Source organism: Sus scrofa, chromosome 8, assembly GCF_000003025.6.
Source record: "Sus scrofa isolate TJ Tabasco breed Duroc chromosome 8, Sscrofa11.1, whole genome shotgun sequence".
Taxonomy (NCBI): Eukaryota; Metazoa; Chordata; class Mammalia; order Artiodactyla; family Suidae; genus Sus; species Sus scrofa.
In genome coordinates, this window is record NC_010450.4 from 4,815,238 (window position 1) to 4,833,203 (window position 17,966).

The following is a 17,966-nucleotide window of genomic DNA, read 5'->3' on the forward strand; positions in this document are numbered from 1 at the left end:
CCCAGGTGAATGCAGGCGAGGTCGCTGCAGGGTGTCACAGAGACACACGCAACCCAGGGGCCAGGACTGCCCGCATGGGGACCCCAGACAGCGTGAGGCCTCACCTCTGGTGCACGGGTCCCGAGGCTTCCTGAACTCCACCCGCCATCGCCGCCCCTGACACAGGATCGCCGAGGTCTTGCTTTTTCCGCAGCTTGTAATTTTCCGTTCTCTCACCTAGACCATTGAACACACCACAGTCAAGGTGCGTGTTTGAAGGACTGATGCCAGGCCAGGCCAGGTCTGGGCTGGTGCGGGGACGCAGAGACCAGCAGGACACGCCTGCTCTCAGCTGCGCCGTTCACAGCCCGCAGTCCACCCGGGAAGGGCTTTGTGTGTGGCAGGGGACACTGCGGCTTCCACCACACGTCACACGCGCAGGAGACCGGTAACCGCCCTGCAGTGGCTCAGCCTGGCTTTTCTTGTATCAGGAGAAGGGGGAGCCAAATAAGAGGGTTAACACTAAGAGGCTACCACAAATGGCTAAAAATCCACCCTAGAAAAGAAAAGCGATTCAACACACAGAGCTGTAGGCATGCAGTTGGCTGACAAACATAGGTTTAAACAGGCGCTTCCAAGGGAGCTTTGGTCTCTGAAGTCTGAGATGCACTGCCCTGCAGATCAGAATATGCTTATTCTTTTTTTTTTTTTTCTTTTTAGGGCCGCACCCACGGCATATGGAAGTTCCCAGGCCAGGGGTCGAATGGAACCTGCCAGATCCGAGCTGCGTCTGCGACCTATGCTACAGTTCATGGCAACGCCAGATGCTTAACCCACTGAGGGCGGCCAGGGATCGAACCTGAATCCTCGTGGATACTAGTCGGGTTCATAACCTGCTGTCACAACAGGAAATCCCCTCTGTGAGTCAAATGAAGAAGAGTTGGCTGAATGAAAACAGGAGTTCCTGCGATCGATTGCATGGTGTGGTTTCAAGGTTGTGCGCTGAGAAGTGCTCTCACTCCAGCTCGGGTTTCTCGGACATGGGAAATCAGAGCTGAGAGGATGCAAGAAGGGTGAGCCCCACCCGAGCCCCACGGATGGGGACACTGAGGCCCAGAGCAGGGACGTGAACTCCCTGGTCCCCGAATGCTCTGTACAGGTGATGGATCACGCCTGTCCCCTGCTGAATGACACCTCCCTTGGGAAAACCATCAGGAAGGACCTGCAGCCAGCTGGCTGATTTCTGGGCACGTCCCAGATTTTATTTGACTGTAGGACTCACATTCCCTCGGGTCAGGGGATGAGAAAAGTGGCAGCTGAGCACATCGAGAGGCATGATTGCACGGAAAACTGCCCCCGGCTCCCCCTGCCCGTCCTCGTCTGGGGATCTGGGGTCACCCGAGAAGCAGCCAGGAGAGAAGGTGGAGGAGGGTTCTGAAGCCCCGGATGTAGGCGGGGGTGTTACAAGAGGAGGCTTTAAGGAACCGTTATTACCAGGGTGCCCGCTGGTCCTGGGGACCTTGTCACCCCGGGGTAATCTCTTAAGCGAGCCCACGGGAAAACAGCCTGGGTCTCAGGCACGTTTACAGGCTACTGGCTTGTTCTTACCCATGGTCACGTGGTAGCTGTAATTGAGGGGATTCCTACCTCTTTGGCCACCAGGAAGCCCGGAGCCAAACCCAGGTCCCCTCTAAGCAGGGAGCTGACAACATCCATCCCAGACAATGCCCTGACCTTGCCTGCATCTCGCTGTCCTATCCTTGGCCTGATTCACCTACTTTTAACAAAATCCTATTGTACTGAATGGATATGTTTCTTTAAGTGCTTTGTCCCCCCAAAAAAAGGAGGACAAGGCAGGGGATACATAAATTTATGAAAGATTAAAACATTAAATCCTCCCCAAAATAAAATTTGAAAAACCTGACATCCCACCCTGTCCCCAACTAAGAGCACGTTTGGCTCTTTGCTGGCAGGGCTTCCCCCGGGGACTGGGCCATACCCTGTAGGGTCTTCAGATGCTGCAGCGCCCTCTCCTCGTGCTCCTGCATGGCCCTCCCAATCTGCTGGTAATACGCTTGCACGAGCCGGTCGATGCCAGCGCTGGTCACGTAGATGCTTTCCGTGGCCGCCTCCGTCAGCGCTCTCTGTGGGCAAGAGGCGAGACTCAGCAGAGGGCACAGGCAGAGCCAGTGTGGCCAGCACGGTCCTGGCTCCCATGTTCCACCCACTCCCCAAGTTCGTGGCTGGTTTAAACCAGTTTCAATCATCTTATTTTCCTTGGTCAGAGAAGCTTTGAGGCTGGATGCATGTACAACCCAGTCCTGGCCAATGGGATGCAACATAAGGGAAAGTCTGCTGACGGCACGCCCTTTCCAAACATTAAGGCAAAGCCTTGGTGCTGGTGAAAGGCTTTGCTCTTTCGTTCTTCCTGCTTGGCATGCAGAGCTGATGTCTGGAGCAGCAGTGGCCATTTTGAGCCTATGAGGCAACAAACCAGCCCTGAGAACGACAGAACAGAAAGGGCCTGGTCCTGGGTCCATATCACTCTGCCTCTGTGCCAGCTGGAACCACCTACCTCCACATTTCCTGTTGTGGGAGGTCAGTGACTTCTATTTACTTAAGCACAGCTTTCCGTTACTTGCAGTCATATGCGTTGCTCAGTGATACACCTTCAGACCCCCGCAGAACAGAGAGGAAACACTCAGATGCCCCATCATCGGGGACACACAGGTTGAACGTTGGCTAAGTCCCCATCTTTCTGCCATAAGGTGATGGGCAGAAGTCAGGTTCAAGAGTCCCCAGTCCAATGAACATTTATTGAATGTTCCAAATTTGGGGCAAGGAAAAACACCATTTATCGCTAATGAGGGGCCAGTTATGTCCTGGGGGCTGAGAAACGCTCCCTGATTTGCAGTGTGGACGGAAGCCCGGGAGGTGAAGAGGGTGCAGCTCGGGGGAGGGCCCGCCTTCTCACTCCCTCACTGCGGCCAGTTCTCTCTCCCACTCTGCCCAACATGCGCATCTGACCCCACCCTCCACGGACTCTGGGCTCTGGCCTTGCACTTCCGGCCCAGAGCACGCACTTCCGGCCGGGGGACAGGAAGTCCCTCCTCTCCCCACTCAACACCTGCACATCACACCTTCGGAACTTCTGTCCTCCCCTGCAGGGGAGCGGGGTCCACCTCCTCTGCCCCCATCTCCAGGGCCTCCATCCTGGAGACCTTCTCTCCTCCCCATCAGTTTTTCATTATTTGTGTTCTAGGGCGGCACCTGCAGCATAGGGAGGTTCCCAGGCCAGGGGTCGAATCAGAGCTACAGCTGCCCGCCTACACCACAGCCACAGCCATGCAGGATCCAAGCCACGTCTGTGACCTACACCACAACTCACGGCAACACCGGATCCTTAACCCACTGAGTGAGGCCAGGGATGGAACCCACATTCTCTTGGATCCTAGTTGGATTCATTTCCACTGTGCCACAAGGGGACTCCCTCCCATCAGTTTTTCTGAGGAATCAGCAAGTGCAGATGCTCAAGTAGCTCCAAGGTTCAGCCCTCTGCTGATGGCACTCAGGCGCTGCCTGCTTCCTCTGCTCAGCAGGACGTCTCATGGTTGGTATGACCATATCTCCCTCTGCTGTCCTCTCCCGTTAGATAGTAAACGCCCTGAAGGCAAGACCGCTGCCGCCTGGCTCACTCTCCATCTGACCTCCTGCGGCACATGGAGGTTCCCAGGCTAGGGGTTGAATCGGAGCTGTAGCCACTGGTCTAAACCAGAGCCACAGCAACGCCAGATCCGAGCCGCACCTGCGACCTGCACCACAGCTCACCGCAACACCGGATCCTTAACCCACTGATCGAGGACAGGAATCGAACCCTCAACCTCATGGTTCCTAGTCGGATTCATTAACCACTGCGCCACAACGGGAACTCCTTGCCTCACTTCTTACCATGGCTGTTCTCAGCCCTGGTTAATCATTAATTAGTACAAGGAATAAACCACTGCTCACTTGGGTCAGACTGATTCTGGCCTCATTGCTCAGCCATCGGTGTCAACTCCAGCAGCCCTCAGTCTCCGCAGAGGCAGCCAAGGGCAGGGAGGGCCCACGTCTCTCCCTGGGAGGAAAAGGGGCCTGGGCTTGGATCCTGCATCTGCCACCCACTGTGGCTCTGGGTGAATCCGTGTCCCACTCATAGCAGTTGCAAGGACTGAGCCAGTGCTCAGAGGATGCGACACAGGGCTGCAGAGCGGGCTGAAGTCCTCACGGCTCCCTCTCATGGTGAGGAAAACGAGGCTCAGGGACACCACGGAAGCTCTGCGAGGCCAGACGCTCCCAGGCAGGCCCAGGCTGCTGCTGGCCCAACCCTCCCCCAGCCCGCCCTGCGCCCTCCCCACCCCCAGGCCTCTGGTCCCCCGGGCTCCCCACCCCGAGCTGGGGTTTTCTCGCACCTTGAAGTCATCCCTGTCCCTGGCCCAGCTCCTGGAGGCCGTGTTGCGCGCGTGTCCCAGCAGTGCTTGCCCGACGGCTCGCTCCGTGTGCTGCCGCAGCAGCTGCCCGACCTCCTGGGCCTCAGCCAGGAGCTGCTGCTGAAGCTGCAGCCGCATCTGCTGCGCCTCCTCCTCCAGCCGGCTAGCCTCCTCCAGGACGCGGGCCTCCTGGAAAGCACGGGCCAGGGAGGGGTTGGAGGCCTTGCTGTTGTGCTGCCGAGATGCCCTGGCCAGGACCAGGACCAGGACCAGGACCAGGACCAGGACCAGGGCCAGGACCAGGATGTGGGGCCGGCCCTGCCCGGGGTCCCAGGAAGGTTGGAGAAGGGACAGAGAAAGGGTGGAAGGCGGGGACCTCTGGGCTTGCAGAAACCGGTACCCAGTGGATGAGAGCCTGGGTGTCTTGAAGACCACCCCCCTGAGGCATTCATTGAGCACCGACTGTATACCCAGTGCCATCAGTGGCCTCTCACATATACAAGAACTTCCTCATTCACCCCAAACACGAGGAGCTGTGAGGACCCAGAGGCTCAGAGATGCTAACTTTCTAAAAGTCACACAGCAGAGCTGGGTTCCGAAGTCACATACGAGTCTGAGAGTAGTGGGACAGGACGGAAGCCAACATAGGAGCATAAGAGTTGAAGGAATACACGTTGGAGAAAGAGGTGAGGGGAGCCAGGGGAGTGAGTCCCGCCTGCTTCCCACCAAGCCCTCCTGGGCAGAGCGAGACTGTGAGCTTATCCGTCACCAGTGGGGACCAAAATTCAGCGGCTCCTACAGCTCAGTGGCTGCATAAGACCTGCTTGGCTGCTTGGTTCAAATCCCAGCCTGGCAATTTACAAAGCCCGTCTTTTGATTTGTTAAAACCTTACTCTAGGGCCTTTTTCTCCTGACCCCTGATGATGACTGTACGTATCCAGGCTCTGATTTCAGGTGCATTTTTAGTATAATTCTCATCAGAGCGGGCACATGGAAGCTTGGGGCCCCCTGGGTGCCCCCTGCAGCGAGTTGCCATGGTCCCCACCCCACAACAACACAAGAGCAGGGTTGGGGTTTCGGCTAACGGGGCTGGACCCTGGAAGCCGGAGGAGCGGTCCTGCTGTCTGGGACGGGCAGGGGGCCGATGCAAGGTCTTACCAAGGCTCTGAGCAGCTGCCACTGATGCTCGTCCAGACACTGGGAGGAGCCCTGCTCCAGGGCGTGCTGTTCACGCAGCTCCTGGAGAAGGCTCTTCTTTCCCGACAGCCTCATCTGTGTCAGGGTGGTGATGGCACTGCCGCGGAGGGCCAGCCTCCGGAGAGCGGAGCACAGGAGCAGCTCATGGCCCTGTAGGATGCCCTGCGTGGACCTTTGGAGAAAGTGAGTGAGGGGCTGGGGGTTGACGGTCTTGGCCGCACTGTGCGTGACGGTTAATTTAATGTGGCGGCTTGACTGGGCCATGGGATGCCTGGACATCTGATCAAACATTGTTCTGAGAGTTTCTTCGAGGGTGTTTCTAGATGAGATTAACATTTGAATGGTGGGCAGAGAAAAGCAGATTGCCCTCCCCAGGGTGGGTGGGCCTCATTCTATCAGGTGAAGGTCCAAAGAGAAGAAAAGGCTGATTTACCCACAAGTAAGAGAGACTTCCTCCTGCCTGACTGCCTTGAGTGGGACATGGGTTTCTTATTTTTAGACTCAAATGGAAATCCTGGCTTTTCTTGGATTTTGAGACGGCCGGCCTTCAGACACATGCTTAGTCCATCAGCCCTCCTGGTTCTCAGGCCTCTGGACTTGGGACTGAAACTACATATTGGCTCTCCTGGGTCCCCAGCTCGTCAACTGCAGATCTTGGGTCCTTTCAACTTCTCTATCTCTATAATATCTCTATTGGTTCTGGTACTCTAGAAAATTCTGGCTACTACATCAACCTACCAAGAAATGCTTGAAATAGCCATGCCCCACAGGGGGCCTTTCCGGAAATGGTAGCCTAGGATTATCCCATCCTCCGCTGCCCTTTCTCTTAGATATGGGTATTTACCTGGTTACAGTCAGCCATGTGTTCTCCTATTAATAGTTTAAACTTTATCGCATTCCGCCCCAGGTTTCAGATGCATATATATGCAGCTGACTTCAGCACATAACCATTCAAATTTCTTGCCTAACTCTCAAAATTAACACACACAAAACAAAAATCAACAGCTATTTTTGATCCTATCTCAATGAGTCAAGCAGAAAACTTTGGTCTCCTGGAGAGGCCTGACATTTGGTTTTATAAACTGAAGTTTCTGACAGCCTGAAAAGCTGAACAAAGCACGGGTGTCAGTGTACCAAGGAGGACACACCTGGCAAACACTCCAGGTTTTCAGCTGGGAGCGCTCAGCCTAAGAATAAGGAATCATCCCTTGCAAAGACCTAATTTTGAATCAGCTAAATTCACAAACGGAGCAGTTGATCTGCCACTGACTGAAATCCCTGCTAAATGTAAGATAAATCCTCTCTGGAGGGACAGCCCATAATTAAAAATCTTAAATTATCCCTACAATTTTTAATAAGAATGTTTAACATTGAATAAAAATAACCAGACTTGCAAACAAATAAGAACGAACCAAAAATAAAGAGAAAAAACAGCTAATAGAAACATACCCACAAGATATTGGATATTAGAATAATCAGCTATGACGAATAGGTTTAGGAAGTTAAATAATAAGATGAATCCTGAGAAAAAAAAACCAAGCAGGAGGCATAACTCTCCCAGACTTCAAGAAATACTACAAAGCCACAGTCATCAAAACAGTGTGGTACTGGTATCAAAACAGACAGACAGACCAATGGAACAGAATAGAAAATCCGGAAATAAACCCTGACACCTATGGTCAATTAATCTTTGACAAGGGAGGCAAGAACATAAAATGGGAAAAGGAAAGTCTATTCAGCAAGCATTGCTGGGAAGCCTGGACAGCTGCATGCAAAGCAATGAAACTAGAACACACCCTCACACCATGCACAAAAATAAACTCCAAATGGCTGAAAGACTTAAATATACGACAGGACACCATCAAACTCCTAGAAGAAAACATAGGCAAAACACTCTCTGACATCAACATCATGAATATTTTCTCAGGGCAGTCTCCCAAAGCAATAGAAATTAGAGCAAAAATAAACCCATGGGACCTCATCAAACTGAAAAGCTTTTGCACAGCAAAGGAAACCCAAAAGAAAACAAAAAGACAACTTTCAGAATGGGAGAAAATAGTTTCAAATGATGCAACTGACAAGGGCTTAATCTCTAGAATATATAAGCAACTTATACAACTCAACAGCAAAAAAACCAATCAATCAATGGAAAAATGGGCAAAAGACCTGAATAGACATTTCTCCAAAGAAGATATACAGATGGCCAACAAACACATGAAAAAATGCTCAACATCGCTGATTATAAGAGAAATGCAAATCACAACTACCATGAGATACCACCTCACACCAGTCAGAATGGCCATCATTAATAAATCCACAAATAACAAGTGCTGGAGGGGCTGTGGAGAAAAGGGAACCCTCCTGCACTGTTGGTGGGAATGTAAACTGGTACAGCCACTATGGAGAACAGTTTGGAGATACCTTAGAAATCTATACATAGAACTTCCACATGACCCTGCAATCCCACTCTTGGGCATCTATCCGGACAAAGCTCTACTTAAAAGAGACACATGCACCTGCATGTTCATTGCAGCACTATTCACAATAGCCAGGACGTGGAAACAACCCAAATGTCCATCGACAGATGACTGGATTCGGAAGGTGTGGTATATATACACAATGGAATACTACTCAGCCATAAAAAAGGATGACATCATGCCATTTGCAGCAACATGGATGGAACTAGAGACTCTCATACTGAGTGAAATGAGCCGGAAAGACAAAGACAAATACCATATGATATCACTTATAACTGGAATCTAATATCCAGCACAAATGAACATCTCCTCAGAAAAGAAAATCATGGACTTGGAGAAGAGACTTGTGGTTGCCTGATGGGAGGGGGAGGGAGTGGGAGGGATCGGGAGCTTGGGCTTATCAGACACAACCTAGAATAGATTTACAAGGAGATCCTGCTGAATAGCATTGAGAACTATGTCTAGATACTCATGTCGCAACAGAAGAAAGGGTGGGGGAAAAAACTGTAACTGCAATGTATACATCTAAGGATAACCTGACCCCCTTGCTGTACAGTGGGAAAATAAAAAATAATAATAATAATAATAAGATGAATTTTAGCAGATAATTGAAAACTATGGAAAAATATGAAATGGACATTCTAGAATCAGACACATAGTAAACAACATTAAGGATTCAGTAGATGGGTTTAATAGCAGATAAGACACAGCTGAAGAGAGCAAGAACTGGAAGACAGCTCAAAATAAGTATCTTGACTGAGTCACAGAGAACAAAAGAATGAAAAATGTAGAAGAGCAAGTAAGAGACAAATGATATATGGTGAAAAAACTAATAAATGTGTAACTGGATTCACAATAGCCAAGGCATGGAAACAACCTAAATGTCCAGATAAACAGATAGAGAAGATGTGGTATACATATACAATGGAATACTACACCACTTAGCCATAAAAAAATGAAATGCCATTTGCAGGAACATGGACGGACCTAGAGATTCTCATACAAAGTGAAGTAAGTCAGAAAGAGACAAATATCCTATGATATCACTTATATGTGGAATCTAAAATATGACACAAATGAATTTATCTACAAAACAGAAATAGTCTCACAGACACAGAGAATGAACTTGTGGTTGCCACGGGGGAGTAGGGTGGAGGAGGGAAGGCTTAGGAGTTTATGATTAGCAGATGCAAACTATTACATACAGAACAGATAAAGAAGAAGGTCCTACTGTATTGCACAGGGAACTATATTCAATATCCTATGATAAACCATATTGAAAAATAATATGAAAAAATGTATATATATTTACAACTGAATCCCTTTGCTGTATAGCAAATATTAACACAATATTGTCAATCAACTATAGCCTGTACACTAATTTTTTTTTAATGTGTAATTGGAGCCCCAGGAAGAATTGGGAGAGAATGGACAGAGGAATATTTAAAGAAAAAATGGATGGCTCAGAATCCTCAAAAACTGATGAAAGATAGCAAATCACTTAGTCAAGAAGCACTACAGATTTATTAAAAACAAGCAGGAGGAGTTCCCGTCGTGGTGCAGTGGTTAACGAATCCGACTAGGAACCATGAGGTTGCGGGTTCGGTCCCTGCCCTTGCTCAGTGGGTTAACAATCCGGCGTTGCCGTGAGCTGTGGTGTAGGTTGCAGACGCGGCTCGGATCCCGCGTTGCTGTGGCTCTGGCGTAGGCCGGTGGCTGCAGCTCCGATTTGACCCCTAGCCTGGGAACCTCCATATGCCGCGGGAGCGGCCCAAGAAATAGCAACAACAACAACAACAACAACAAAAAAAAACAAGCAGGAGTTTCCATCATGGCTCAGTGGTTAACGAATCTGACTAGGAACCATGAGGTTGTAGGTTTGATCCCTGGCCTTGTTCAGTGGGTTAAGGATCTGACATTGCCGTGAGCTGTGGTGTAGGTAGCAGATGTGGCTCAGATCCTGCATTGCAGTGGCTCTGGCATAGGCTGGTGGCTACAGCTCTGATTAGACCCCTAGCCTGGGAACCATGGAAAAGACAGAAAGACAAAATAAATAAATAAATATAAAAACAAGCAAATAAGAGATGCACAAAAGACCACATTCATATTTAGGCATATCATAATAAACTGGTGAAAACCAAAGAACAAAAGAAAATCTTGAAAGCAGCCAAAAAAATTGAAATCAGAAGCCAAAAGATTATCCTAAAAAGTATTTAAAAGATAACAACTAAAGTAGGATTCTATACCTAATGAAAACATTCCTCAAAAATTAAGGTGATATAGACATTTTTGGACAAATCCAACCTAAGAGAATTTGTAACCATCAAATCTAAAATAAAGAGAACCTTCATGTAAAAGGAAATAATGACAGATGGAAACTTAAAAGATACAGGAAAGAGCTGAAAGCAATAAAAGGTTAAATCTAAATACTGACTTCATAAAGCCAACGTAATATTCCATGGGGTTGAAAATATGGAGAGTTGTGAAATATCTAATAAAAAAAATAATCTAATTTAGAAAAATTTCTAAATCTAATAAGAAAAATAATCTGGAGTTCCTGTCGTGGCTCAGCAGTCAACGAACCTGACTAGGAACCATGAGGTTGCGGGTTTGATCCCTGGCCTCACTCAGTGGGTTAAGGATCCAGTGTTGCCGTGAACTGTGGTGTAGGTCACAGATGTGGCTTGGATGGGCATTGCTGTGGCTGTGGTATAGGCTGGTGGCTACAGCTCCAATTTGACCCCTAGCCTGAGAACCTCCATATGTCACGGGTATGGACCTAAAAAAAAAAAAAAAAAAAAAAAAAAAAAAAAAAAAAGAAAGAAAAGAAAAGCATAATCTGTGAGGGAGGAATAAATGGATTTAAATCATTCTAAGGTGTTTGTACTGTCCTCAAAGAAGGCATCTATTAACATATATTAGATTCTGACACATCAAGGATGCCACTCAAAATCTCTGAACCATTAAAATCATAGTAAAAGAACATTTAGCTAACAAGCCACAAGACAGATAAAGTAGAAAATAAAACACCTAATCCAAAAGAAGGCAAGAGAGGAGAGAAAAAGGAACAGAAAGCAAGTGGGCAGAACACAAAACAAGCAGCAAGATGAGAGTTTAAAAACCCAAATATATTATCACAAAGTTTTACATTAAATATAAATGGACAAAATATTGTATAATTAAAAGACACAGGTTTTGAGCCTAGACAAATCTTCCAGTAGCTCACTATTGTTCTAATATCACTCACCAGGTTTTCTCTGCTTGTTTCTATCACCTTCTGATGCTTCCCCTGTATTCCCTAATAATATAGCTATCCGCTGGCTTCTTGATATATATGCAAAATAGTTTCCTGGAAAAGGCAGGGCAACTAGAAAATCAGTTATATCAAAATAATTTTTCTCATATGAAATAAGGAAAGATTTTTCAGCAAGCTTGGTGATACCACATTAATAACTATAGAAAAATATTTTAGCTATAAAATTTATTAATCAATGGGGATGACTGAAAATAGGCACAAGAGCTCTTTTCGGGAGTGATGGAAATGTTCTCCATTTGGATCATGGTGATGGGTGCAGACTCTGTAAATTTACTAAAAGTCGTTGAATCGTACACTTAACATATCTAAATTATACACCAAAAAGGTGTTTAAAAGGTTTCTATTAGAGAACTATTTGAAGTGGCCCCATTTTACAGATGAGGAAATTGAGGGTAAGAACGAAGTCATGTGCCCACATCAATCCTGACTCCAAGCTTTCATCCATGGCACTCTGCTATCACTCTGTTTCACCTTTATATTTACAATGTGGTTGGTCTCAAAATGACTGTAAGGGGGTGGGGGAGTTAACCTTACAGATGAGGACACTGAAGTTAGTATGGAGAATCACACAGGACACAAGTCCCCCAACCTCCAGAAAGCTGTACTCACTCTTCACTGAGCCCGCCAAGTTGGTCCAAGACTTGGTGGATGATGCTCTCATGGTCATCCTGCAGGTGTGTCTGCAGCACAGTTGACAGTGTATGTTCCTCCATCCACACCTAAACCCCAGAACAGAGGGACAGGGTCAATTCAAGTTCATTTCATCCATCATTGCTTTATTGGACCATACCTTTTGCTTCTTATTTTTAAAAAGCCCATTCTCCCTTGATTTAATTAAAATCTTAACTTACATTTTCTTCTAAAGTTTTCAAAATTCTTCTTTCTTCATGTACATCTTAAAGCCATTTAATATGAATTTTCTATGGTGTGAGGAAGGGATTTAATTTTCTCTGCATAAGCAGATACTAATTGTTCCAGTACCATTTATCAGATAACTTATCTGTTTATGACTGGCCTGTCATGCCACCTTGTCTGACAGAGTTTCCACATGTACATGAATCTCATTTGAGAGTCTTTCTTTTATTCTGTGGGTCTATTTCTGTACCAATACCTCACTGCTTTAATCCCTATACTTTATAGCAAGACTTCATATCTGCTAGGACAAGTCTTCCCATATTCTCTTGTACAAAACTGTCTTGGATATTCTTGGATGCTTTTCTTTCATATGAATTTTAGGACCAGATAATAAAATTTGGGAAAATGGCTTTTTTTAAAAAATGTTCTTGTAATTGGATTGAATTTATAGACTCATTTGTAGAGAATCGCTATCTTTCCAAATTTAAATTTTCCTATCCAGGAACAAGGCATTTCTCTCAATTCTTACTTTATCCGTTCCCTAGCAAGTGTCTCCATTAAGCTCTTAGAAACATGAGTCAGATTTATTTTTAGGCATCCTATAGCTTTTATTCTGAAGAGGATCTTTATGTAATCATTGTTCTCTACTTCTTTGAAAGTTATTCTATTCTATTTCTATTCCTTCAGTGGTTTTAAAATTTTAACGTACATTCCTGACTCCACAAATCCAAAGTTTATCAACATTTTCTTTACCTTAGGATTCATGACTGTTGGCACTTCTGAAAATTTCTTATCCATTATCACTTTGAATATTATCCCTCCTTCTAGAATTCCTGTAAGACTAAAGAAGTCCCTGCAGCTTTCTTATTTTGCTCCCATGTCTCCTAAACTCTCATGTTTTCTATCTCTTTAGTGCTCCATGTCATATTCTGGACCCCTTCTCACCTTTATCTTCTAGTTCACACAATGTGTCTTCAGCCATATTTAAACTGCTGTTTAACTCATCCATTAAATTTCTGTTTTCATGAGTATGACTTTCATTCATAAAAGCGTGTCATTTTTTAAATCTGTCTTCTTGCATGTCTTGTTTTTATGCTAGCAATTCCTCCTGTTATTTCTTTTTTGTTTGTTTGTTTGAACCATACTTCCTTTATAAGTGCTAACATCTCTTCATCCAAATTTCTCAGTGCTGTGTGTGCTGGCTCTCACTCATGGTGGATTGTTCCTTGTGTGATTTGTAATTTTGGATGTTAGCTCATCTTCAGTGAGGCTTTATCTGTGAAAATCCTGTGAGGCCCAAGGCCGCACAGCTAATAAATAAATGAAAAGAGACTCAAATCTGAGTCTGTCTCCAAAGCTCCAGTCTCTTCTAGCTCCACCTGCTCCTCCCTATCTGGCATCACCAGGAGAAGCACACACCTAGAGCCATGTGGCTGGACTATGTTACACCAAGGGCTGCATCACTAAGGTGAGATTCTTTTACTTTCCCACATCTGTAGCTTTTTTCCTGGAGATGGCCAGGCTGTATGCGGAATAGGGACAAAGCACAGAGGGTGTGAGCAAGCAGCCCAGACTTCAGTTCTCTGGGCCCTTTGATTCATAGCACTTACATGCAATCTCACAAAACCACACTGTGTTCCTTAGAACTTTTCGTTGTCAGTCTTCTTGTGAGGAGTCTATAATAACCTGTCAAGTACTTTGGAAACCAGAACATTCTAGAACATTTTATTAAGTCTACATTCTCTAAAAGGTAAATTAACATCATCCTTAAAATAACACGAGGGGCTTTGGTGTGTGTTTTGAGAATGCAGATAAAACTAACAGCACGATCCAAAGATGGTCCAGAGAATAGACGTCACTGGCCCAGAAGGCGCCTGTGACGGTCACAGCGCCCTCTTTAACATGATCAAATGTAGGTTCATGAGTGTTTAAACTCAGAGGAGTTCCTGTGTGGCTCGGTAGGTAAAGAAGCTGACATAGCATCTGTGAAGAGGAGGGTTTGATCCCTGGCCTCAGTCAGTCGGTTAAGGATCCGGTGTTGCCGCAAGCTGTGACGTAGGTCACAGAGGTGGCTTGGATCCAGTGTTGCCATGGCTGTGGTGTAGGTTGGCAGCTGCAGCTCGGATTCAACCCCTACCCTGGGAACTTCCATATGTCTCATGTGTGGCCGTAAAAAGAAAGAAAGAAAGGGAGAAAGAGAGAGAGGGGGAGGGAGGAAGGAAGGAAGGGAGGAAGGAAGGAAGACAGAAATTCAGAAGCAAAAAGCTGCTTCAGAGGGCTAGACTGCTGACCCTGCTCATTGCTATCAGGTCACTTTGTGGTTTCCAATCTCTTGGAAAAGGAACCAACAGTTAGTGCATGGCTAGCACCTGCTCCGGGGTTTAGAGCATCTCCTATAAACAGGGTGGGTTTACAGGTGGGGCAGGTTCTGAGTCAACACCTAAGGTGAACACTGGAGTGCTGCCATGGCATGGCACTTCACTTTTAAAAGCACAGTCAGAGGAAGCCTCATGGGGAAGGTGGCGTGGCAGGAAGACTGGAGCAGGAGGAGTAAGCCAGGGAGCCGGAGGAACACAAGGATGCCAGGGAGGCTGGAGGGGAGTGAGCCTTGGAGACAGAGTAGAGGTTGGAGGGTAACCAGGTCCTGACATGTAGGGCTGTGTGAGGCATAGCGAGAATTCTGGCTCCTGCCCTGCATGAAATGAGTAGGGGGTTTTGAGCTGAGAAATGACACGATGTGACACTGTCTTTGATCAAATCTAATGTCTCAGTGATTATGAGACGCACCGTTATTTTAGGTATCACGCAGAGAGAAAAATCACTGCCAATTAAATTACGATGCATCTCAATTTCGGAGACATGAACTGCTATCAAGACCTGCATCTGTATAATGAGCAGTACATGCTCTGTTTTAAAAGCATCACTCCGGAGCCGGGAGCAACCAAGACGGCGGAATAGGAAGACCCTAAGCTCACCTCCTCCCAGGGCACATGAATATTACAACTATTTACAGAGCAACTACTGATGAGAAAGACCTGAGGGCCAGCAGAGAAAATCTACAACTAAAGGTGTAAAGAAGGAACCACCCTGAGATGGCAGAGCCATCCTAGAGCCAAGTCCTGGGTGGGTGACTCCAGGTGAGTGACCCCAAATGGGAGGGGAACCAGCTGCAGTTCTGCTCCCCAAGGAACCCCACATGGACTTCCCCACCAGGGGTCCTGCACTGGGAAGATGGACCCCAAGAACATTCGGCTTTGAAGGCCAGCAGGGCTTATTTTCTGGAGAGCTGGAGGGCTGCGGGAAATCGAGATCCATCCTCAAACAGCACACAACGTCTCCCACGTTCTGGGACTCAGGACAGAAGCAGTCATTTGGAAGGATCCTGGGTTAGACCCACCTGCTGAGCTTGGAGAGCCTCCCCAAGAAGCAGCAGGTGACCAGAGCTCCCCCTGGGGACCCAGATGCTGGCAACAGCCCTTTGGGGAGCCTGTTCTACCATGAGGACACTGGTGCTGGTAGCACCATTTGGGCATCCTCCTTCTAGCTTCTTAGCTCTGGGATCCAGCCTCACCTGCCAGCCTATCCCTGGCATCAGTACTGGGACATTCAGGCCAAGTGGCTAGTCCGGCAGGGACCCAGCCCCTCCCACCCCCAGGCCAAGTGCCTTAAGACCCTGCAGCCTCCAACTGGTCCTGAACACGGACACCAGAGGGCCCAGGACACTGCCCTGCCCACCAGCGGCCCCACCCCAGCGCTGGGACCCCCAGGACCTTGCATCCTGAGACACCGGGACCTGGCTCTGCCCACCACTGGGCCAGCACTCGCCCCAGGGCCAGCGTCACCCATCCGTGGTCTTAGTAATATTTTATTTTTTTTAATGTTTCCTCAGGTAAGGGAAACAGAAGCAAAAATAAACAAATGAGACTAAACAAAACTAAAAAGGTTCTGCACAGAGAAGGAAACTAACAACAAACCCAAAAGGCTGCCTCCTGAACGGTAGAAGGTATTTGCACACTCGACATCCCCTAAGGGGTTAAGACCCAAAATAGATAAAAACTCATCAACTCAACCGCAGAAAACCAAACAACCCCATTAAAAACTGGGCAGAGGATCGGAATAGGCAATTTTCCAAAGAAGACCTGCAGACGGTCCCCAGGCTCATGAAAGGATGCTCAGCGTCATTCACCATCAGGACATGCACAGCAAAACCACAGCGGGGCCACCGCCTTACACCTCTCAGAGCGCTCTTATCAAAAAGACCACACCTGTTGGCGAGGATGCGGAGGAAAGGGAACCCTCGTACGCAGGTCGTGGGGCTGTGAGCTGGTACAGCCATTAGAGACGACACCATGGAGAGTCCTCAAAATGCTAAAGATAAAACCACCACACCATCCAGAAATTCTGCTCCTGGGTATTCATTCAAAGAAAATGAAAACCCTAATTAGAAAAGACAGCCGCACCCCTTCGTTCATTGCAGCCTTATTTACAATAGTCAAGATATGGAAGCAAACCACGTGCTGATCAACCTGCTTATCAAATGAATGGATAAGGAGGGTGTGACACACACATATGCACGCATGCATGCATGCGCACACACAGTGGAATCTACTCAGCCATAAACAAGAATGAAATCTTGCCATTTGCGACGACACGGACAAACCTGGAAGTTATTACGTTCAGTGAAGTAAGTCAGACAAATACAAAGATAACATGTTTTCTCTTATATGTGAAATCTAAAAACAAAACAAATGAACCTATGTAACAAAACAGAATCAGAATCACATATACGGAGAACAATAGATGGTTGCCAGAGGCAACGGGGTCTGGACAGGACAGAAATAGGTGAGGGAGGTTAAGAGATACAAACTTCAGGAGTTCCCGTCATGGCTCAGTGGTTAACAAACCCGATTAGTATCCGTGAGGACACAGGTTCAATCCCCAGCCTTGATCAGTGGGTTAAGGACGCCGACGTGGTTCAGATCCCACGTTGCTGTGGCTGTGGCGTAGGCTGGCGGCTACAGCTCTGATGGGACCCCTAGCCTGGGAACCTCCATATGCCATGGGTGTGGCTGTAAAAGGCCAAAAAACAAAAGAGATACAAACTTCGGTTGCAAAATAAATGAGTCACAGGTATGAAATGTACAGCCTGAGGAATGTAGTCAATAATTATTTAATATCTTTGTATGGCGATGGGTCATAACTAGACTTAGTGTAAGGATCCCTTTGAAAGGTACAGATACCCTGAACCACTGTGTTGTACTGTGGGTCACTTATACTTCAGAAACAAACAAACAAGCCCATAGGAAAAGAGATCAGGGAGTTCCCTTGGCAGCTCTGCGGTTAACAAACCCGACTCGGATCCATGAGGATGCGGGGTTGCTCCCTGGCCTCGCTCAGTGGGTGAAGGATCTGGCGTTGCCATGAGCTGTGGCGCAGGCTGGCAGCTGCAGCTCCGATTCACCCCCTCGCCTGGGAACTCCCATATACCGTGGGTCCGGGCCTAAAAACCAAAAAGAAAAAGAAAAAAATAGAAAAAGAGATTCGATTTGTGGTTACCAGAGGTGGGGGATGGGAGGAGGAGGAAATGGACGAAAACCATCAAAAGGTACCAACTTCCACTTAGAAATAAACATGAGGGGGTCACACAGAACACAAATAGAACTAACGCTGCTCTAC

General features: G+C 47.3%; 1 protein-coding gene across 4 annotated transcripts in view; it reads right to left on the reverse strand.

Annotated features, from left to right (window-relative positions):
* The window catches only part of EVC (EvC ciliary complex subunit 1), an 82,615-nt gene that overhangs the window by 6,616 nt on the left and 58,033 nt on the right, over nucleotides 1-17,966 (reverse strand). For all 4 annotated transcript variants that reach the window (XM_021100990.1, XM_021100989.1, XM_021100988.1 and 1 more), the window contains 5 exons: nucleotides 12,045-12,154; nucleotides 5,604-5,814; nucleotides 4,428-4,634; nucleotides 1,979-2,123; nucleotides 105-216 (listed from right to left, as the gene is read on the reverse strand). In XM_021100990.1, coding sequence (XP_020956649.1) covers nucleotides 105-216; nucleotides 1,979-2,123; nucleotides 4,428-4,634; nucleotides 5,604-5,814; nucleotides 12,045-12,154 — 785 coding nt within the window. The remainder of the gene's footprint in view (nucleotides 1-104; nucleotides 217-1,978; nucleotides 2,124-4,427; nucleotides 4,635-5,603; nucleotides 5,815-12,044; nucleotides 12,155-17,966) is intronic.